The sequence below is a fragment of the Dinoponera quadriceps genome, unplaced genomic scaffold (genome assembly GCF_001313825.1).
Source record: "Dinoponera quadriceps isolate SergipeBrazil2010 unplaced genomic scaffold, ASM131382v1 scaffold3676, whole genome shotgun sequence".
Classification (NCBI taxonomy): Eukaryota; Metazoa; Arthropoda; class Insecta; order Hymenoptera; family Formicidae; genus Dinoponera; species Dinoponera quadriceps.
In genome coordinates, this window is record NW_014559267.1 from 769299 (window position 1) to 790964 (window position 21666).

The 21666-nt window shown below is 42.0% G+C and overlaps 5 protein-coding genes across 9 annotated transcripts; all 5 read right to left on the bottom strand.

Annotated features, from left to right (window-relative positions):
* Positions 1–584: 584 nt before the first annotated feature.
* Positions 585–4294, bottom strand: LOC106750279 (serine protease HTRA2, mitochondrial). Of its 3 annotated transcripts, none has more exons than XM_014630498.1 (9): positions 3870–4294; positions 3070–3199; positions 2857–2943; positions 2581–2775; positions 2346–2496; positions 2114–2267; positions 1792–2020; positions 1463–1560; positions 585–933 (listed from the first exon to the last, which is right to left on the bottom strand). In XM_014630498.1, the coding sequence occupies exons 1-7, from the start codon at positions 4250–4252 to the stop codon at positions 1858–1860; spliced, it is 1263 nt and encodes a 420-aa protein (XP_014485984.1). In that variant the 5' UTR covers positions 4253–4294; the 3' UTR covers positions 585–933; positions 1463–1560; positions 1792–1857. The 3 variants fall into 3 exon arrangements, with proteins under 3 accessions (XP_014485984.1, XP_014485985.1, XP_014485986.1); XM_014630499.1 differs by lacking the exon at positions 585–933 and adding an exon at positions 1223–1340; XM_014630500.1 differs by lacking the exons at positions 585–933; positions 1792–2020 and having other exon boundaries at positions 1223–1560.
* An 886-nt stretch (positions 4295–5180) lies between these two features.
* Positions 5181–7270, bottom strand: LOC106750280 (neurophysin 1-like). The gene is made up of 3 exons (XM_014630501.1): positions 7124–7270; positions 6652–6856; positions 5181–5540 (listed from the first exon to the last, which is right to left on the bottom strand). Exons 1-3 carry the CDS (start codon positions 7247–7249, stop codon positions 5419–5421), a joined length of 453 nt encoding a protein of 150 aa, XP_014485987.1. The 5' UTR covers positions 7250–7270; the 3' UTR covers positions 5181–5418.
* Positions 7271–7323: 53 nt separating this feature from the next.
* LOC106750278 (zinc finger CCHC domain-containing protein 4) lies at positions 7324–9519 on the bottom strand. 2 transcript variants are annotated; one of them, XM_014630495.1, is made up of 5 exons: positions 9394–9519; positions 8763–9307; positions 7956–8655; positions 7611–7877; positions 7324–7412 (listed from the first exon to the last, which is right to left on the bottom strand). In XM_014630495.1, the coding sequence occupies exons 1-4, from the start codon at positions 9458–9460 to the stop codon at positions 7630–7632; spliced, it is 1560 nt and encodes a 519-aa protein (XP_014485981.1). In that variant the 5' UTR covers positions 9461–9519; the 3' UTR covers positions 7324–7412; positions 7611–7629. The 2 variants fall into 2 exon arrangements, with proteins under 2 accessions (XP_014485981.1, XP_014485982.1); XM_014630496.1 differs by having other exon boundaries at positions 7387–7458.
* Positions 9520–9739: 220 nt separating this feature from the next.
* LOC106750276 (phosphatidylinositide phosphatase SAC2) lies at positions 9740–18509 on the bottom strand. Of its 2 annotated transcripts, XM_014630492.1 has the most exons (13): positions 18413–18509; positions 17730–18106; positions 17383–17646; positions 16986–17140; positions 16731–16903; positions 16452–16644; positions 15545–15872; positions 15382–15452; positions 14902–15126; positions 14257–14478; positions 13854–14167; positions 13563–13772; positions 9740–13475 (listed from the first exon to the last, which is right to left on the bottom strand). In XM_014630492.1, exons 1-13 carry the CDS (start codon positions 18507–18509, stop codon positions 12466–12468), a joined length of 3639 nt encoding a protein of 1212 aa, XP_014485978.1. In that variant the 3' UTR covers positions 9740–12465. The 2 variants fall into 2 exon arrangements, with proteins under 2 accessions (XP_014485978.1, XP_014485979.1); XM_014630493.1 differs by lacking the exon at positions 14902–15126 and having other exon boundaries at positions 12466–13475.
* Positions 18510–19112: 603 nt separating this feature from the next.
* On the bottom strand, positions 19113–21603 carry LOC106750261 (ubiquitin-like domain-containing CTD phosphatase 1). Its single transcript, XM_014630466.1, has 2 exons — positions 21334–21603; positions 19113–20958 (listed from the first exon to the last, which is right to left on the bottom strand). Exons 1-2 carry the CDS (start codon positions 21491–21493, stop codon positions 20147–20149), a joined length of 972 nt encoding a protein of 323 aa, XP_014485952.1. The 5' UTR covers positions 21494–21603; the 3' UTR covers positions 19113–20146.
* Positions 21604–21666: the final 63 nt, after the last annotated feature.

Here is a 21666-nt window from a genome sequence, read left to right on the forward strand (position 1 = left end):
GGGGGGGGGGGACATACACGATCGCAGCGAGGACCGGCGCTGACCGTGACATCGCTCTTGGTAAAGTGGCCGAAAAATGCCGATGCGGATAAGGCAAGGCGATAAATGAACGGTCGACGCTTGGTGTCTGCTTGTGATAAATCGCCGGGGCCGGCATAAGTCGGTAAGTGGCCCTTTATCGTGTATATTTAAATTAAAACGGGTGAACAACCAAAGGGCGTGCTCGCGCCGCTCGATGGTGTGACTGATGATGAGCCGGCACGCCGGTTTTCAGGCTGCGCTGAACGACGGACGTCGGTGCTCGTCGCACGCCTTCCGACCCGAGTGGTTGCTTTTTTCGTGAAGATGGCGCGTGACATACGTCAAATAATATAATATTGTATAACACCTGTTATACAATAACAAGTCAGATGTCGGAATAGGATATCGGAGTCGTAATCGACGGTCCAATAAGAGAATTGATTTTTCGAAAGCGAGTTCTCCTTAGCTCACACGCCGACGGTGACGTATGACGTATTGTGCAACAGGTCTAGCACAGGCTTTTAGATTCTCATAGCATGCAAAAAAAGCGTAAGCAGTGAGACTTAAACGGTTAAGATTGGCCAGTCACGGTCGATTATTTCCCGATTGTAGAGAAGAACGGCCGTGACTGGTCAGTTTTCTTACTTCAATTTTTACAAATCTTACCTACTTATCTAATGCTTAGGCTCTTCAGGGCACCATGAACCTTAAACTAGACTTTCGTGCAGTTTAGACATGGTGATTACGGATGTGTGAACTAGTGCATCGTCCTGGTGAAGAGGCAAACAAAACTAAGCGTCGCTTGGCTGAAAATTTGGCAGCCATATTAAAAAGATGCAGTTTTCCCGTCTTGCAACAGTTCTCGACTAGTAACGCCATCTTCACGTTCCGGCTTGAAGGTTATTAAACAACCTACGTAAAGTCGATAAGACTCAATGTTACAGCGCGTCGTATAAACAGTCAAGATACAAAATAAACCATATGTCCGACAAAAAGATGATGATATCTACTTCTACTTTTTCATACGTATTACATATATCTCATATGTTTATTTAACGTAGATATTTCCGATATAAACTGATATAATAACAACTAACACAATTATACTAAATTTTTATAAAATTGCTTTTTAATATCACGAAAAATACATACAAAATTTATTATTTTATAATAAATATATATATAGTTTATTTTGTTTTTTCTTTTTATAATATAATAACGTCCAAATAATATTTTATTGTTTACATTCAATGTCTCCATAAATAGCTTATAAAATTCCTATTTCAGTTATTAAATGAATATATAGGTAACGTGGCAGCCTAACAAAGAATATTTGGAAAATTATTTCTTACCGAATTATGTAAAAATATGATCCAAAAATCATACAACTTTTTAATTTTTGATATTTTAAACTAAAAATTTAAGATTTAGGATATCTTACATTTCAGTCCTCAATCCGGGTCATGGCGATCTTGGTGTAACACTCCAGAGTTAAAGGCACGTTCTATTTTTCCATGGTTAATCGCTGTCTAACAAGGCCTATGTAAATATAAGTTTTGAATAAACTTCCATATTAATTGTCCGGCAACAATCATTATTTCTACAGCGAGAAACATGTTATAAAAAATACTGCAATACTGAAGTATAGTACGCTCAATGATTTATCCCGTATTAATTAACGCAAATATATTTTATATTAATATATTGATATATTAAGTTATATCAATATTAATTTCAAAGTAACATATTAATATCAATTTAATTGATTACCAATTAATTTCATTTTGTATTGCATTCGCGAATTTTGCGCGGCCATTGTAAAACACTTCGACAAGCTTATATATCTTCAGGATCGACATCTATGTCCAAATTTTCCGCTTCTCTTACAATACTGAAATGTATCGGTCCTGGCTTTTCTAGAAACTTGTAAATATCAGCCGAAGACTTCACCGGTTCATTGTTAGCAAACGTGATTATGTCTCCGGGTTGTATCCCAGCACTGCAATAAGCCGCAAGACCAATGAAATCATTCGCGGAGAAAAAGCAGCGCTTATACTTACCGCTGTTTTTTAATATTTCAATCTCCACTTACTTGTCAGCCGGCGATCCACTTATCACTCTCCACACGAGGACCCCGTGCTTTACCAACAAGTATTTGCCATTCTGTTGTATCTCAAGCAAGATGTCGGGCAGCAAGGATTGCATTGTGACACCTATGTATCTTCTACGCGCTTCCTGTCGTATGCCTGCGAAAAGAAAATAACAACAATCGATATCCTCATCGTATCACATTGACGGAATAAAATAGCAGCCCGCTTCGTTACCTTTGTCCTTTCTTTTCGCTTCCGTCTTCTTCAAAAATTCTTTCGCATAGTCTATAGGTATGGCGAACGATATGCCGACCGTCACTTTCATCGCGTTGATACCAATCGCTTCCCCATTCAGATTCACCAGCGGACCACCTGAATTCCCAAACTGAAGAAAGATGTTTTTGTTTTAACAATGTGACGTTTGATTGTAGCATTTAACGTTCGTTACTCGATGAGAACTAATACTAACAGTAATCGCCGCGTCCGTTTGGATGTATCCCATTTGTTTATTGTGCAGACCGATTTCCTTACTTTGTCTATTTACACTGCTCACTATTCCGCTCGTTATAGTGTTGCTGAGAGCCAGCGGGGAACCAATGGCCACTACAAACTCTCCTGGCCTGATGTTGGCCGAGCTGCCGAGCTTCATCACAGGTAAATTAGTCTGCAAAATTAAATTAAGCAAATAACATAATAGATATCTCGATCGGCAAACCTCGTATATAAATTAGTGTGATAAAATTACCTTCTTTATCCGTACAGTAGCAAGATCGCTATGCATATCGACATCTTCTATCACTCCAATGTGCATACTACCATCATGAAGTCTTACCTGTATAAAGAAACAACAATATGAAAAATAAGGATAGTCCTAAGTGAGAGTAACAAGATAACTGTCTAGTAAATTTCAGCAGACAGGGAAATGCTGGAGAAGGACAAGAACTCTCAGGAGACTTACATTTACCTGCACTATTGCATTCGGCTTGTTTATTACAACATGAGCGTTCGTCAGTATTAAGCCATCCTGCCTAATGATGAATCCTGATCCATTGCCTACAGTAATTGGTTTCCCTGTGAACACATCTAACCTACATAAAAAATAAGCAACAGTTAATAGTCGTCTCTACGTTGCAGAATAATATTTTACACATACTGATGTTCTAAGGCTGCAAGCTTATTGCAAAATGCATATTTTTTGCTCAATCTTGCATTAATGGATACAACAGCTTAAATAATATTTATCAAATATTGAAGCAGCAATGTAGAAGAAAATTAAGAAGCAAAGTTCAAGCAAAGTTCAGTTTACCGCAATTTATTGCCATATGACAAACATACAATGCAATGCTTGTAAAAATGTGAAACTTTAAAAATATTTTTTAAGAATATGTTTGAAGAAGAGTTAATAAACAAAATAACTTGGATAAACTAGTCGTGAAACAGGATATGAATATACTTATATATTGTATTCAATATATTGTATTCAATATTTCAATATTCAAAAAGTTCCATTTTATAATCTCTCAATAACACAAGCATCATTCTACCTTGGTTTCTTGCTGGATGTTAAGATAAAATGATGCAAGAGTTGCTGCGAGCGTTAAGTGGAACATGCTCTTGATTATTCAAGTTACCGAGCCCATTAACGCACGATTTAGCAAACGATATAATCTGCATTATTTTGCAATAGGCATGCAACATCTCAGAACACCAATGTCGTATATTTAGTTCGCAACTAAGAGCAGGCCTTTATTCCTTTACCTCTTCTTATCTTTAACCTCGATGTACACTACGGACGGCGCAGATATCTCCACTACGTCTGCTATGAAATTATATTTGTTCCTGTTGTCACCGTTGCCGGGTGGCGAGATGGCCTGGGAAACGAGATAATTGCAAATGCCGAGACGCTTGATTCTCTCCCGTGCATCATCTTTCCACTTGTACGCAGCGTAACAAAAACCAGAGGCGAGCGCGGTATAAGTCAGCAGATCCTTCGCTCTCTTCCCGTGAACTTTTTGCTTCTGTTGCGAATGGAACGGTCGAATCTGCGCGTGTCGTTCCGCGAGTACCGTCACCGTATACGGCGATAAACCCGCGCGTCTTTTCGCTAACCACGTCCGTAATCGTGACCAAGGAACGGCCATTTCGAACCGCCAAAACGCATCCTCAATATTTGGCCGTATTGATTTCTGTCCATAGGACGCAACGGCGCTTGCGCCACGCGGTGGAAGTTTCGCGCGGTAACCAATCAACGTGCCGTTTTTCGGTAAGAACTACAAGTTGATTGGCTACCGTGTCCTATGGGTAGAAGCTAATAGGCACTCGCCGCACCAAATCGCTCGGGCAGCATCGACAGTTTCCGCCGAACCTCGTTCGATCACGTAGAAGCCTGTTTAAACATTTGAATGTCGACCGGACTTACCAATAGGCGCGAAGTAAGGGAACTCGGCAGAAATAAGTGCAAAAGTACATTACGTCTCGTGCGAATCTTTATCAAATATATTGTCGTTAATGTATTGTTAAGATATATCGTGAATATTTACCAAAGATAATTGTTTATAAATGTGCTAAAAGTAATGTGTGGAAGAATCGCGATTGCCAAAATGCCGATTAGCGATTCGCTGGAGAAATGCTTTCGAATATATTCGCGATACATTTGAATTGTTGGTATCTCTGGTCATGTGGTACCCCTTCCTTCTTCTTCCGTCGGACGATCGGTTTGGAACGGACAGGTACGCGTTAGATAATAATTGGCATGTTTTCCATACTAATGGTCCCATTCGTTGATTGATTCCATCGAAATTATCAATTAGAATTGACGAAAAGAAACAAATTGAAGGCAAGAGCCGAACAGAATTGACAAAAGAAACAAATTGACGGCAAGTAAGAGCTGAACGTTGTAACAAACGTTTCGATCTATGAGCTTAGTAACGTCTTCTTTCCTTATTAAATATCATATTGCTCTGATAACGTTTGGCTCTTATTTCTAATTATTTTATCTTGATTGTGTATCTTTGCATGTTATGTATGAAATAACCTGGTTGATAGACATTGATATTGAAGATTCGATGACACGTTTATTTGTTGGAAATTTATCAGCACAGTATAAGATTCGACATGTCGGCGTCATTTCGTCGAGACAAAATTGAACAAAACTTGATATCGTACTTATGTGATAAATACATACATACGTACATACGCTTTTATTATTCGTCGTTAGCACAACATTGTTGTATTTTTTTAAATGTAATTTGAGACATTGAGATGATTGGATATATAAGCGCGATAATTATGAAATTAATTAATTATATTACTGAAGTATCTCGTGGGAGACTTCGTTGCTCGACAGTATCACATTCAGATCCGTGTCCATTTTGCGATCATTGCCAACGACATCGGAAATTCTGCACGACGTGTCCATATGGCAGGATTCTAAAACAAAATAATATATCTTCATTATAATACAGTAGTAGGATATTACAATTTTTTTGTATTTCACGATTTCATCAACGAACAATAGCTTATTTCCGTATTCTCTGACTGTAAATTAACGTTCTAATGATAAAGTAGGATCAGATTGACTTCACATCTTCATTTATTTTACAACGTGTTCGCACAGTTTCTCTTCTTAAAGAATGTTTCATGTTATTATTTATTTCTGTTACTCATTTTATATATTTTCTTTCACCCATGTTGATTACATGAAAAATTAACAAAACAGCATGAAATCGAATCCGACCCCACCTTCCTGAATACGTTCAAAATCCATCTTGCCATTAGAGGGTTAATTATTTCCATTACAAATATATAATTGATATAACAATTATATTTGTGAGCTTCTATACTATATATACATATATATATATATAAAAGATTCAAATTCGCACAAGCCGTTTTTATTCAAAAGACAGTAGAGGGCCTTAGCGAACGACAATAGCTGCATTCAGCAGAAAAAGTAGCTAGTAAGCGCTTTCTTCTGCGCTTTGCAGCTGTTGTAAGACGTTCTACTGAACGGCACCTAGCAATTTGTACTGCCCCAATATTTTTCTAACTATTACAATATAAATTTAGCTAACAAGATTTTTCTCTTATTTAATCATAAAATTTGATTAAATTCTGTCTGGAAAACGAGATTTTCAAGGTTCACTTTTAACCCTTTCGCGGCGGAGTGCTCTGGAAAGAGTTGCGCTCTAAGCAGCCGATGCCAGATCGACCGCGCGGACCAAATACGCGAGTCGTTCCGAACGCAGTGTGTATATAATATTTGACTATGTAAAAAAAACCTTTGCACAAGAAGCGTATGCTGCTAGCACGTCAAAAACAACTTAATGGACATTAATGGCAGTTGTTGATAACAAACGAACAGCGCCTTCGTACGAAGAGAGCGGCTCCGGATGGGCGCCATCTGGCGCTGTTCGTTCACCGCGGGTAAATTTGCCTGAGCGCCGAACGGCGCTGTTCGCTGAGAATGAGCATCTATAGCTGAGCGCCTAAAGGCGCTGTTCGCCGCGAAAGGGTTAAATGTTCACATATTTATATTCACCTTGTGAGCAACAAATCCCATTCGTGGCGCATCTGGCTGTATTTCCACGACACATTGCGTATCCTGCAATGCAGGGCCTAGCATATAGACTTTCCTTCCTGCACCGGTATGTTTCTGGTGTTCCTATGAAGCATCCAATACTGGGACCACAGCAAATGTGAGGTCCAAAGCATTGACCCAGATGGTTAGGACCGCACAGAGGACACTGGATTTATAGAATATTATGACGGTCGAATTATAAAATTATAAAACATATAATATCGCACATTACAATACACATTGATACAAAAGTCATGAAAATATCGGTTAGACAAGCAATGATATTGACTCGAATGAATGATCAGAAATTCCGCCGTAATTATATTTTTTTTAACATCACGAATTTTATCAATTTTCTGTAAATTCTTCTTAACAAGATAACACAAAGATTTTAATCATAGATGAAGTAAGCGATTTGGAATACATTACTTACTTCTCGAGTGACAACTCCCAGAGAAGGCGCGATGTCGCCCCTTTTCCCACCGTGGGGGCAATTCGTAATTAGACAAGCGTAACTTAGGAAAATGAGACTAGCGAGAACGACGAGCTCCCTCAGCATTTTGAACGAGATCCGTTGATCTTGCACGAGATAACGTGTCGGACGACGATCGGAAAGACACTGTACCTCGTGGAGCCGCGTCGGTTTATTTATATCAACGAATCCTCAATATTTAAGATTCCCGTTGAGCATTCGGCTGGACTCCCATTCACAGTACAGCACTCTAAAGATTATGGAAATTTGATCTCCGTGCGAGAATAATAAAAACGCTGTAAGAATTGCTCATAAGAATTGCTTGCCACGGAAGCTAGCAGCTTTCTTTTCTAGATCTTTCAGCTGAATATGGTTTAAAACATCACAAACAAAAGATAAAAATAATTTGTAAATACAATGTTCATTGTTCATAATACAAATTACACACATTTATACCAATCTCCTTGTTATTTTATCGACCGCTTTTTATCCCTGAGATTCTTATTTTTTCCTACTTTTGACGTTTTATTTTGATTAATCACGAGAGTCTTCCGCTTAGAAGTCTTTTTTGAATCTTGAACTTTGGTCTTCTTAACTAAGGACGTTTTTAATTCACTCTCCGCTTTGCGTTTCTTCACTATTTTGCCTTTTCTCACGTCTCCTTTAACTGCAATCTCCGCGGACGATAAATTTGAACATTCTCTCCCAGTATGACCTGCAATAGAATATTAATGAAAGGAATAACTGGAAATGAAGTGCAAGAGCTGTGCGTAAGATAAACATGAATATTCACCCAGTTCGTTGCATTTGAAGCATCTTCCAACGATACTCGGTACTTGACCACATGTATGTTTCTGCAACAAACATCTCTGGCACGTTTTACAATGCTTCCAAGTAGGCTTCACGCATCGCTTGCATAATTTACAATGCTTGTACGTTCTACCATGCTTGGAGGTGCATTCCTTGCAACTTTTACAATGCTTGTTCTCGCCGGAGACCCATTTCTCACAGTCCTTGCAAAATCTGTACCCGTCTGACGCAGGAAGTTCCAGCAGCTTCAACGGTATATTCGTGAAGATCCTCACGGTAGAGCCTTGTTTTCTGCCATGTTCTCCCGACACAAATAATGGGTGATTGTCGTAATCGACTTTATAATCGGACATCTTCAAGTCTTTCAAACCACCGGCCACCGATGGTGGATTACTTTTTTCTCTCATGATATGCTCCATAAAATATGGAAACATAAACATGACTTTCAGAGAGAAATCATCGCTATTATTATCATTTAATTTCTTGTGTAGGTCAGATATCGTTTTTATTGTACACGACATAGGTTCCACGCGTCCTCCAAACGGGGGATCGCATATCAAGTAAGTGTCTTTCCCTTTATTTTGAGTGAGAAAATCTTTGAACACATTAATTGCATCTTTGTTAAAAAAGTGATGATTGAAAAGATTATACCAACAGTAATCCAGTGGTCCAAAGAAGTTGTGCTAAAATTATTGAAAAATATATCTGCCTAAACTATTATAAGCTATTGAAATATATTCTGCAATTTGCTACGCAGTATAATCGAAAAGCTTTCTCTAAAAATACTTACAAATCTCCCATCTAAATCTAAAAGGAGGGAAGATATTTTGTCTGTATGGTATTCAGATATGTATTCATGTATTCTTGGCGTTCCGACACAAAGGACCTGCTTAGCTCCGAGCTTTAAAAGCATGCTTACTATGTCCTTGGTAGACTTCTCGGAGAATAAATATTGAGCCTCCTTCTTTACATTATTCAAAGGTTTCAGGAGCTCTGTTGGATTATTCATTTGGCGATCTGTTAAATTCTCCGTTACTCGGTGGTCATTGTGTTTATCTTTCTCAGAGATGAGAATTAGTTTCTCACAATCGTGACAATAGCACCTTTTCGCCACGGATTGTGCTTTGATCTCGTTCAAACGTATGAACAATTTCTGATGATGATAACGTTGCTCAAACTTCCTTCTCTCTTGCTGCCATCTGTTCTTTTGAGACTTTGACAGTTCTCGCCCATACGATAAATGGAATGTGCATAATTTTCTGTTGCGACAAGCAGAACACGCGTAAAATTTCTCTAATTCACCATTGACGTATCTACCAAATAGCAATGTTGGTCCTGCAGACAAGAGGTTAATTGTCTCGAAGTAAAGATTTTTGACATAGAACCGATCAATTTGAATGCGTTACAGGTATGAAAATTACCGTGCGGGCATTGCGGATGCTTTTTGAGGTCTCCCCAAAAACATTCCACACCATGTGCAACGTTCATCCCGTCTTATTTTGCCGCGTAAACAATGCAGCTGGTAAGTCCTCATTGATACATCGATATCGAAGTCCATTTTCCGGGTTTTACTACAGACGACAAACGCGCTAACTCTTATTTTCCGAACCACACGGTTGGCGCTAAATATGAAATCTAAATGTCGAAAGTTTAAAATGTCGTGTTTCAGATTAATTAAACGCAAACAAGCAAAGAACATTTCAACAGTTTTAAACCCAACAAACGGGGAAATTTGAGGGGGAATTTTGTGGGGTTGTAAAAATTAAATTCACAAGTCAAATATGTTTTATTGTTATTTGTTCTACAAGTGCACACATTGTCAATGCTTGCTGTCCGGCATATACTCGAGTTTTCTTTTATTACAATCTCATGAGAACACAATAGCAACGTACACGTGTATATTAAACCTCTACAGCTTCTACATACAATTCTTCCGATGTGCAAGTTTTCATCCTGCAAAGAAAATAGGTGTGAGTCAGAGAACGATTAACTTCGAACTTTTACCGCTAAAACGTATAGATAAAAAATGTTTTCCTATCACATGAATGAATAAGAACGATTTTTTAACTCGTAAATTAATATTTGCCTTCGATATAATAAACGACCTTCGATTTCTTCGATTAGAGCGCCTTCTTCTGTGGGTTCTTTCATTCACTTACGTCTCGTAGGACATTCAATGTTACAGCTAAAAATGCGTCAATACACATCGTACAGGTTACGATAAATAAATTTCCCTTGAATCTTACATCGTCACTCATTGAGAATGTACATTAAGCAGAGTTCAAATTCAACGTTATGCTTCCAGATATAAATTTTCTTTCCCTCCTTTTCAATAGCAATAATAAAACATCGAGCGAACGATAAATTTGCATAAACCAAAAGGCAAAATAAGAGTCTCCCGAGGGGGGAATACGTAAATACCGAAATACAACCTAATTGTATTCTTACCCTAAAGCGTCCTAAAGCGTCTTTCAGACGTGCACACACGGATTTTCCGATCTATCGTAACCGCCAGACCGGCGCGTGTGGCATTCCGCAAGATAGTATCACAGACTATTGTTTACGCGGTAAAAAGAAGAGCACTCGCTAAAAACGCTACAGCTTAGGATCGCCATAATATTGACGCTATCCCCCGAAACGTTCGCGGGAGAAACGGAAACCGTCGGAATGAGATATATAATTATTTACACGATCGGCCAATGAGAAGCCTATGTATATAGTCTATGCTGTGGCTCGACCACGGCGAATGCGAGATTTACGCGATTACGTGTCTCTCGTGCCTAATTCTCGCCTGGTGTCGGCGATCACGCAGGGAGGAGAGAGCACATCATGCGGCGTTTCGTTAGGTGGCATATTATAATAATATTCATGTAATACTGAACGTTCACTGGCTCTCGAGATAATTCTGCGACTTGTAACAACTTATTAAAGCTTATCTAAAATTATATAACGCTAACGTAAACGCGCGATAGCAAACACGCGAATTCGCTACTCGCGGCTCTGCGCGTATAAATCAACTATACACCGTCTTGTACGCACTCACTCGGATTTATATAACTTGTACGATTGGATCGTATCGAGATTCTCAACTGCTCTATTTGCGAGTTGTTGTTCTCTCTGCTTTGGAAAGTAATCATCAAATGATCTCCGCGTTATTTCAAAGAATAAACACATCTTGAGAAAACTAACAAGCACGATAGTTACATTTATCTTTGTTCCGGTAAATCGTGTATACTTTAAATATATTCTCATCTCTCTCTCTCTCCCTCTCACTAACTTCATCATATATATATTTCACTAAACTATATTTAAATAATCTCTGTATTTACATAATTGACTACGAAGCTTCGTTCTTCGACTCCCTGTACAAATAAACCGTCCCAACTGCGTTTCTCTCTCAAGCTATTTGAATGTTTAATATAAAAATTTACCTACTCACGCGCGTATCAATCAAAAGGGTAAAAGAAAGAAATGTCTTTCTCTCTCTCTCCCTCTCTTTTTCTCGGAAACGAAAGAATTTTATCGTGCAATAAGAATACGAGATATTCATCGGATACTAAGAGAATAAAAGAGACTCGCGTATTATTTTTTTTAATTCGCATCAATAGCATTTGACAGGCTAATTTCATGAAAAAACATTGTAAAAGTATGCCAGAAAACTTCAGCGGGTATATAGTAAACTTGATAATAATAGACGCTGTCGAGAAAATAGCACTGACAGCTGATACGATTTCCTAGCGATAAAAAATTGTGCAACCGTTGGATCGTCAAATCAATTGATTGTAGGTAAATATTGACCGTATTGTACTTTGCGTCGGTAATTTGTTCGTCCCGTCGGTCTCGCGATACGTCGTAACACGTGTAGAAATCCCCAGGTAGCCAAGTAACACCGAAGGACAGTATATCGACGGCAATATAACATCTATGCCGTCCCCCACCGCTCATTCTGGGTCTACCTGGATTGCCTCAATTATTCCCACGGCGATTAGTTCCGTATGTTTCACATCGCAATGCAACGCTACATTCGGTGAGGTGTGTGTGTAAAATATGAAATAGGTGCAGTGAGATCGATTCGCTACAAGGTTCCCTACAAACTCCGATCGAAATTGTCTTCTCTCTCTCTCTCTCTCTCTCTCTCTCTACTGCCTACTGACTACACACAGTGACATTTTTTCGTCGTATTAAATCGCGCGCGATCTACGCAAGTAATAAAACGGTCTATGATACACACACACACACACACACGCACACACACACACACACAATCTCTCTGAATATTTTATTCCTTTTCGTTTCGAGAAAGAGCACGCGCAAATAGCGATTGCGTTGCTGCCGAATGAAATCCGCGGAATTGCCCTCCAGGGATACACACAGCAGAGTACGCGCGGTAAGCGCCGACAAGCGCCGGATAATTGATATTTAACGAGTCGCGTTTCAAGGGGGGGGGGGGATGAGAGAAAGCCGAATGTCGCTCGAACTGTCATCGATCTGCTTTACAAAGCGATGAGTCTGGTCTGGCAGGCGGTCCATCTCTCTTGGAGTTTGTGGCGCTCCTCCATATGGTGTTCCGACAGATTTCGCAGCAGGCCGACGTTGCCTGATTTGAGCTTCCTGGGGTCCAGGTTAGCCCCTAACGTCTGAACACCTTTGGCGAGCTTCGAGAACGGCGAGAGGATGTCCTTGGCCGTCGACGCCACCGGGCTGGTAACGTTCGCAATGTTCTCCCTGATGGACTTGATGGCGGACTCGCTCTGGGACGACGTGATGTTCAACGTCAGGTCCTGCTCGGACGCCGACCTCTTCTTCTCGTCCAGCCTACTGTTGTCTGTCTGCAGGGTGGCGCTCTTGGCGCCGATCGACAACGCCTTGTTGTCGACCTCGCCCGTCGAATGGCTGATGTTCCTGGAGAGCGTCAGAGTCGACGGCGGGATCATCCGGTCCTCGCCCAACGTCTCCCCCGCGTCATACACCGTGATCTCGGGCGTGGTTTTCTGCGGCGATGCGCTGAGAGTGCTCGTACCGGACTGCCCGCCGGAGGTCTGCGGTATCAAAAGCAGCGCGTCGATCGCCATGTCGGGCTTCACGTCGAGATTCACGTCGCGCCTCATCGCGGCCAATTCCGCGTTCCCGTCGCAGACCTCACCGTCCACCACGCTGCCCTTCACGCCCATGATAATGCCGATGGACGGGGTGTAGGCTTCCATCAGATGCTTGTCGTGGCTGAAACTCATCGGCTTCTCCGTGTGGATGCGCGTCATCTTAATATTTTCTTCTTCTTCTTCGTCGTCGTCGTCGTCGTCGCTGCTGTTGCTATCGTTGCTCTTCTCCTTCACGTTACCCGAGATGTCTCGGTCACCCACGGTGAAAATCGGCCTCGACAGCTTCTCCGCTCGCTTGCCGCCTATGCTCCTGGCCAAATCGATCGGCTTCTTCGCGCTGAAACTCTGACTGAGTTTGTTCAGTTTGCTGAACTGCTCCGACATGTTACTTAAAGCTTTTGTACCTGTGAGAGAGAGATTTATTTGTATAAAGTTGATTTTTTCTTTCCCGCGAAACGTGTATGACGAAGACGGAAAGTGTGGAAACGAACCTGCTGTTTTCAGAGCAAGCAGCTGCGTCTCGGACACATTTCGCGTCAGTTCCGGGAACGATGATATATCCAATAAGCCGATGGAGCCTTTAGCATTCACCAGTTTACTCTTTCTCTTATCCAACGTGACGTTCATGGCTACAGGAATCTTCGGCACGCTTGCTATTTCCATAGCCACCGAAATGGCCTCGCAAATCGCCTTCAAGGATTCTGAAATTCAAGGATACGGCAAAGCTAAGAGCCGAAGAGTCGCTGCGAGATGCAGGATCGCGGCAAAGGATACACGCTCACCTATGCTCTCCTCTTCGGTTTTGATCACCACCGCCATGTTGTTGAAAAACCGTAAATTTGTACTACGGAACATATGGAAGTAACCGTACTCGCTGTTAACTTTGTAATTGATTCTGATGCAGTGGTAATGCTTGTTCTTGAAGAACGAGACCATGTTCTCGGGCTGGCCGAATTCAATCAAGACGATGTCGCTTAACTGGACTCTCTGATAATTCGTAACCTTGTCGATTTGATCGTCGTAGTCCGCTACGTAATAACTATCTCGGGTTAGTATCAGGATAGTATCCATCTCTGTTTCAGTCGGATCGCCGGTGCTGCAAAACGAGCAATTTGATCGAGAAACAAGTCCAAATAATATTTTCCCAGCATAGGAGAGCATTTATGAAATTCTATTCATACGTACACAGGATCGGCATCAATCACTCCCCAACTGCCTAGAATAATCTCCGGGTCGGGTATCAGCAGTTTCTTACAGTCTTCGATCAGCAATTTCACGTGAATCGCGGTAGCCGCGTTATCCTCTTCCTCGGTACGCTCCTGGAACACTTCCTCGCTCACCGAGTTTCCCAACATCATATCGATTGTCGCTTGTCTATAGACGTCCTTGAAACGATTCAAGTAATATCTGCAAAGACGTTGAATCTGTTACTTAGAGAGTTGAAGGCAGACTCGAAGGCTAACAACAGTATCAAGAAAGATTGGAAATATTCGGCGGATCGTAATCTATGTACAATAAGAAATTGTACAAACGGGAGGAAAAGCGGCGTCTCTTTGCATTGTACTTCTTTTTTCTTTACATCTATTAAGATGGCTGAATCGTGCAAACCAAATTGAATTTCCAACGAAATAGGGAAGAAGCAAAAAAGATCAAGCATGCGAATGAATTCCGACAGTACATAAAAGAAACAACTTCTCATGCTGACAATGGCGCATGGCGCACGTTTTTTTTTTTTTTTTTTTTTTNATTGAGAGATCTCGAAGAGATCCCGTCCACTTCTTTGCCGTTACTTTTCCAACACAACAGTGAAGCTCAGAGCAAGCAACGAACCTTGCTAAATCATATAGGGCAGTGACATAAAGGAAGTCGGGATGAGTAGCAAGTTGAAGTTGTATATTTGGTGGTTTCATAGGTATAAGTTCGAGACAGCAATTATCAAGAATATCTAAATAGTGTGACCAATCGTTGTTCAGTCGGTCAACGTCGATTGGATTCCCTAGCAGCGTATCTATCGCCGCCTGACGTAAGTCGTCCGTAAAGTGTTGCTGATAATATCTAAAGGAAAATGAAAGGGCAATTTCAGGGTCCTATAGAATCCAACAATAGAGTGCATATCGAATATCTATAACTCAGGGACATTATTTTCGGAGACGCGATGTAACTGTGTGTGTGTGTGTGTGTGGTGTGCGTGCCGGTTTTGTTCGTGTCGTATGAGATGTGTTGTACTTGATGAACAGAAAACAAATTAAGCGAGCCACGGAATGTACGACGGTAGGGAGGGCGGGAGGAGAGCTCGTGGTGTCGTCGTACCTGTTCGCCGAATTCATGCCGTCTTTCATCAATCCGGTGAACTTTCTCTCCCCGGTACGCGTATAATCTCCCTGTAAAAGCAACAAGAGAATTTTTTGTGAACGTCACCCGTGATAAGATTCGCCGATCAGACCGGTATTTCTACTTCGACGTGCGTACAGACCTTCAAAGCATTCGTCCCTGCGTACTGCTTGCTAATAATATCCCCATTATTAGCCCAAAGCGATTGAAAAGTCTGTCTTATGTTTGCAGGCAGAATTCCGTCAGGTGGTATTAGTCCCAATTTCGAGAACTGCATTTCCATAACAGCTTTACCCAGAGCGGTTTGCACCACGTTTGTTCTATCTAAGCAATCTATGCAATTCACACGGAATACGCCCTTTTGCATGCATATCGTACCTTGTTTATCGCGCCAGCAGTAACCCATATCTGCCAGCACCGTGGCCAGCGCATTAGTCAGAATAGACACATTTTCGAAATGCATCCCTCGACTGTGTTAAGCACAAAATTTCACCAGATACAGATGTGATTCGTGACGATATGTATATATATACACACACACATACACGCACAGAGTGTTCCGCGAGGAAACCGAGGAATTTAGAAAATATTTTCTAGAGATAATTCTAAATAAGATTCTAAATTAAATAAGAAGTAATTCTGAATGAAAAGGTTCAGATACATTAAAGGTCAATTCGGCTGAGTTATCTAGATACAAGCAAATTTTATAAACATTGTAACAGGCGAAAAGTACCCGACACTTATATAAATTTTATTAGGCGAATCTTATTCTCATAACCATACTATCCGTTCAAAATGTCCACATTCCGCTTGCAAACATGCTAATACTCGTTGTGCTATAAATCGCCGCCAATTAATCTGCCTAAATTCGATAAATCGGACCGAGTTGACCTATTCGATGTATCTAAACTTTTTTGCTTAGAACGACCTTTAGAACACATTCTACAAGTTCATCGGTTTCCTCGCGGATACCCTCTATATATATATATATATATATGCGTGTGATGAAAAGCATAAGGATACAACATTAACGGCTTGTCGTTACTCACCAATATTCGTGGAAGTCGAAAGTCGTGTACGTTATGTCCGAGTGATTATAATTAAGCACATGATTGCTATAAGCCTCCCAAATGATCTTTTCTTTGCCGGACTGTTCGACCAGATTGACGATGCAAACCGGCCCGTACAACGTGAGCTCTTCGTCGAAATGCTTTTCGAACGCTATCTGCGTTTCAGCCTCATCTGTGCGACGTTTATATTAGCTTGCGATATTTCCCGAAGAAGATAACTCGAGATTATGTGAAATATGTCTCGACTCCTGTCTGTACCTTTATCAATTCGCGGTGGAGGCTTATACTTGTATCCAGGCTGCGACCAATACACTGGTACGCTTCCTCGTACTTGTACGAAAGATACCTGATGATCGTGATACCAGACCAGTTGCTCGGTCTCAACGTAATTCGCACACTTGCCATTATCGTCTACTCCGCGTCTCTTGTACCTGTTATGATGTTATAATGTGAAAATTCTCACGCGATCTGTTCAGCCAAATCGAGCCAGCGGTTCTCGCGAGTGAAACTCACCTGGTTCCAGCACGGAATCTGCTCCTCCTCGATATGATCGCCAAGTTGAACGTCTCCTGCTGCGGCTGTTCGTCGAAGCCCACTTCGACTATGCACTTTTCTATCTGAACATATCCTTGAATGATCGGTAGTATCCAGCAGTTTGCCTTATCTGTCTGCGAAGTAAATTGCAACTCAGATGGGCGAATAGCGCGTGTCACAAAACACACGAATAGCATATGATCATTGATCATCGTTATCGTACAGTTGGCTTCGCGATGACACTGTGTCAATAAGCGAATGAAATAGAAATCGGATCGCCTCTGATAAATTTTGCTCTCTATCACGCTCGATCGCAACGTACAAGGACAACGAAGCCAACTATCAATGCAAACGGAATTCGTAACAGTTCGCTAACATTCAAATTAATAATGTCATGTAACATGTGCTTATTCCAGAAGAATCTGTCGTCGACGCGTTGCCACAACGGCTTGTTCCGGTCGCTCTGCTCTTGCTGAGATTCCGTTACGCACTGCCGTTGCAGGGTGTTGGTGATGTCACCGGTTCGACAGAAGAAGAAGGAGTCGGTCTCGGTGAATATCTTGCTCAGCTCCTCCAGAATTCTCCTCTCGAATCTTTCTTTATCTTTCACGATGCTCCGTTTCGTCACTGTCGACTTTACCTGTGAAAATGGTTCGCGCAAGTTACACGCAAAAACCACAACTGTGCAATTTATCAAGGGACTCCGATGATGGAATTTCTTACCTGAGACGTGGCTAACGCAGCAGCTTGCTGGGTGGTATTCTTTATGGTGTTGGTGGCGTTCTTGATCGTGCCCCAAGTCTTGGCGAAGGCTGCTTTCTGCGGCACATCGAACAATCCACCGGCGCCCTTCTTCTTCAACACATACTGGTGCTTCTTACATGGCAGCAGGCTGATGTCGGTGTTCTCCGTGCCGATATGTAGAAACACTATAGATTTGATCTTGTAGACGACATGACCACCGTGCAACTCTCCCGCCGGCGCGACATCCTTTATGAGCATCAAGCGAGGCTCCAATACTGACGCTTGCTCGATTTTCCCCACTATTCCGTAAAACATGCCCAGACATTCGAGATCCTTCGGCGTGGCCCATTCCCAATCTGCAAAGAACCCATCGTTGTCAATGAGACAGAGAAATGGTAAACGAAAATATCACTTTAAATCCCGAAAGCAACATTCTCTCTCTCTCTCTCTCTTTCGTTGGCTATTAAGGCTTGTATCGGAAAATGTCATCTGTCAACAAGTCTGTTAAATCTCGGCTGTTAAAACGAAGCCTCGACTCCCGAAAAGATTTTGCAATGTCGAAAGGACAGGCTCGCTTGACAGGTGACGTTTAGTATGTGTGTATGTGTGAGAAAGAGACGATTCGTACGCACGCACGCACGCACGCACGCACGTATTCTCACCTGATTTCGCGGAGAATTCGCCGGTGTATTTGTCGCACCAAAGGCTGTGCCTCTCCTTCACGAAGATAAAATGAGTGTCGGTGCGGAACAGCTCCATCGCCAGCCTCGACAGCCGTCGAACAACACGTGTGACGTTATTACGTGCGGAGAGACAAAATATCCGCCTACCACCCAACGCTCGCCATGTTGCCCGTCCGTCGCGCGCCGCCTCTGCGTCTTTACCTCCCCGACGTGGGAGGCGATGACGGACCGAGCGAGAGACGCTCGAATCAATTGTATTATTCCTCAATGAGCATGACAATCAAGGTGATCCGGGTCGCTCGATATCCCGCGGCGACAACTGCTTTCCCGATTCCCGTGATCGCGGGAGTCGTCGCTCTTGACCCGATATACATCAGTACACGTATCAATAATTAAGGGATTCCCTCTCGCCTTTTTTTACAGGTTTATTAGTAAACAGTTTATATATATATATAACGCGATATTTTTAGATGCGAAGAATCGCGTGAGAGAAAGAAAGAGGGGGTTTGAAAATATAATAAATCAATGCTGAGAGGGAAACATAACATTCAGCAGGAAAGATCGAGCCGATTACAACCCGAACAGCACGCTTATCCGATCGTACGTGCTGCTCGTAAGGCTGGATCTGAAAGATTCGAAGCAGAAGCGACGGATTTCGAGATTAAAAAGATCGAGCTTCCGAATAAGTGAACTTTTATTACAATCACTGTGTGGGTGAGGGTACACTTTTTATACATACACAACTTTACATTTTTTTTTCCACTTTACACTTTTCTTTTCTCCCTTTTTTCCAAGGTACATACCTAAAACTCGTCTGAAAACTCGGAGAGGTGATGTTTCATATTAAAAAAGTTTACAAATCCTCGCACGGACCAATAGCCGGTCCGTCTAGCGTCTATAATGCGTAAGACGGTTAAACGCCCCGCAGCTTTCGTAATCAGTGCGGACAGCGTAATTACGGCTCTTAATGGCTGGAATATGCCGCGTGAGACCCGCAGCGGTGCGAGCACAGTAGGTAGGACGGGGAAAATTAAATCATTCCCGCGTGGTATCGCGTGATGAGAGCCGTGCTCTGCCCACACCAGCCGTGCTTACGAAATACAATACAGAAAAAGAGAGGGAAAGAGAATAACATGCGGGAAAACTCGGCACGCACGACGTCGAACACGCAGGCGGCAGGCTTACTCGAGCATGCCGTAATAATAGTATTCATAGTACTCGCTATCACGATTATTATCCGTGCAGCGCGTCTTTGTTCGAAAACGACCTTTATACACGTAAGTACGATACGACCGATAAATAATTCACGAATACACTGAGAGGTATGAAAAATATTCGCAAATATCCTTCAAGTGAATCAACATTGTGCATCGTAATCTGAAAGTATCTCCTTGCAATAACAAGGGAAGAGGGGGGTCTGGTCGATTGAGTTAATCTAGTCTTCCTCCTCATTTATCCTCCGGGATGCGTGAGACAGTCTTATATAACTCGTTTCTTTCGTCTACGGTTCTAAGGTAGCTGGTGGTTCGAAAATGCCATCCTTCCATTATTATTATATACAGTCCACGAGTCGCTCTTTCCATCTCTCCCTACGTCCCCCCCCCCGTCGACCGACATCAGTTTATTTATCCGCTCTCGCAAGATCGATAGGAAGAAAAAAGTCGAGTTCCGTCGACGATTCGCGACAAGGTTCGATCCCACTCGGTCGTCTACTTACTCGTCGTCGTTAGCGTCGCTCTTTTTGGCCTTGTACTCTTCCCACTTTCTGTGATTGAGAGTCTGAAAGTCGTCGACCTTGGCTATCAGCTCCAGGTATCTCGACAGCTTCACCAACTCGACGTCTTTCAGTCTGGTGCTGTGAGCGTGCTTGAAAGGTCTTATTCTCAGTCCGGATTGCGGATTCATGATGAAATTTCTCCTAATGTCGTCGAACATTATCGTGTTCTTCGCGGAGTACTGCTTGTACTTACCCCAGATGATGCCGAGAGGCTTCACCCTCACGACACCGTACTTCGGGGTATAAACGGTGATCATGGCGAGGACATCCAGGTGAAAGGCTATCTTATAGCTGGGATGACTTGACACTCCCAGCAGCTTCATTTTTTCATTGATCCATCTCATGCTGGTCGCCGACCAGATGACGATGTCGTAGCTCTTGTAAGCGCGCGCGAGAAACTCGTGGAGATACGGGCGCATCAGTTCCGCTCCGCTCTCCGCCACCGATTTGTGATCGAACAGGGTGTAGTCGATGTCCAGGACGAGTAACTTCTTACCTTCTCTCAGTGGATTTAGCTCCGTGATCATATAGCGGTCGATTCTTATCTGTATCTTGTGCAGATTCACCTCGGCCTTCTCGACCTCCACTTCCTCCTCCTCTATGTCTAGATCGTTAATCACATCAGGTACATTCTCTGGCGCTTGACTGGCTTCCGCAATATCTTCCTCCCGTGAGCCCATCAACATTAGCTTGTAGCCAGGTTTCAGGTCTATCTTGCCAATAATATCGTCATCCTGTGCTGCCTTACCTATAATGGGAGAAGTCATTGCAAAAATCAGGGATCCTACAGAGACAAGTCTGGATTATAAAACCAAGATCTTTGTTAGCTTCGTTTCAAAAGCGATCGAGATGCTATAGGGAGAATAATTATTTCAAGGAATGTAAAATTCCACGTACTGTGCATGTGAGAAATTCCAAATTGCAAATGTCTTCAAGGAAATATTATAAGCAGGAACAATGTACAACAAAAATATAAATAAAATCTAACATATATATGGTGGTTGATGTAGCAGTACATATACGACTATATTTCACAGCGATACGGTGGAAAATATACTTTATCAAAATAAGGCATCAGTAATTGTTTATCAGATGGTTCATCCACCCAAAGACAAAACATAACCTTTAAACTTGAGATTTAACAGTCTCTGACGTTCAGGTCGAACACCCGTCTCCTTGTATATATATTCCTTCAGCGTAAGGACGGTATCCTCCCCCTGAAGATCGAGGATATTGTAATCCTTCCCGCTCCATCTCACCACAATCCCATGTTTACATTCCATCCTCGCGTTTCCCCTCACGTCAATAGAACGAGGTGTGCATGTGCATCACGAGCCTGAAAAGAAGCGCAACACACGCGCGCCTACATTATCGACAGCGCCACTTTCGATTTGGAACAGGATCATTTTTACCCGACGGAACCTGTGTAATTCAATTCTGTAATTTCATAATGAAA

What these genes read in the sequence shown, in the direction of transcription:
- LOC106750279 (XM_014630498.1), bottom strand. Translation starts at nt 4,252, where the DNA reads ATGGCCGTTCCTTGGTCACGATTACGGACGTGGTTAGCGAAAAGACGC. An exon ending in GAGGTTAAAGATAAGAAGAG is followed by an intron (nt 3,200 to 3,869) that starts GTAAAGGAATAA and finishes TTTTTTATGTAG; the next exon opens with GTTAGATGTGTTCACAGGGA. An exon ending in AGCGAAAAGAAAGGACAAAG is followed by an intron (nt 2,268 to 2,345) that starts GTAACGAAGCGG and finishes TTCTTTTCGCAG; the next exon opens with GCATACGACAGGAAGCGCGT.
- LOC106750278 (XM_014630495.1), bottom strand. Translation starts at nt 9,460, where the DNA reads ATGAACGTTGCACATGGTGTGGAATGTTTTTGGGGAGACCTCAAAAAG. An exon ending in GCATCCGCAATGCCCGCACG is followed by an intron (nt 9,308 to 9,393) that starts GTAATTTTCATA and finishes TCTTGTCTGCAG; the next exon opens with GACCAACATTGCTATTTGGT. An exon ending in CTTCAAATGCAACGAACTGG is followed by an intron (nt 7,878 to 7,955) that starts GTGAATATTCAT and finishes ATTCTATTGCAG; the next exon opens with GTCATACTGGGAGAGAATGT.
- LOC106750276 (XM_014630492.1), bottom strand. Translation starts at nt 18,509, where the DNA reads ATGGAGCTGTTCCGCACCGACACTCATTTTATCTTCGTGAAGGAGAGG. An exon ending in ATGACATTATTAATTTGAAT is followed by an intron (nt 17,141 to 17,382) that starts GTTAGCGAACTG and finishes TTTACTTCGCAG; the next exon opens with ACAGATAAGGCAAACTGCTG. An exon ending in AGATTCCGTGCTGGAACCAG is followed by an intron (nt 16,904 to 16,985) that starts GTGAGTTTCACT and finishes ACATCATAACAG; the next exon opens with GTACAAGAGACGCGGAGTAG.
- LOC106750261 (XM_014630466.1), bottom strand. Translation starts at nt 21,493, where the DNA reads ATGGAATGTAAACATGGGATTGTGGTGAGATGGAGCGGGAAGGATTAC. An exon ending in GTTAAATCTCAAGTTTAAAG is followed by an intron (nt 20,959 to 21,333) that starts GTTATGTTTTGT and finishes CTCCCATTATAG; the next exon opens with GTAAGGCAGCACAGGATGAC.
- LOC106750280 (XM_014630501.1), bottom strand. Translation starts at nt 7,249, where the DNA reads ATGCTGAGGGAGCTCGTCGTTCTCGCTAGTCTCATTTTCCTAAGTTAC. An exon ending in TGGGAGTTGTCACTCGAGAA is followed by an intron (nt 6,857 to 7,123) that starts GTAAGTAATGTA and finishes CTATAAATCCAG; the next exon opens with TGTCCTCTGTGCGGTCCTAA. An exon ending in TGGGATTTGTTGCTCACAAG is followed by an intron (nt 5,541 to 6,651) that starts GTGAATATAAAT and finishes ATTTTGTTTTAG; the next exon opens with AATCCTGCCATATGGACACG.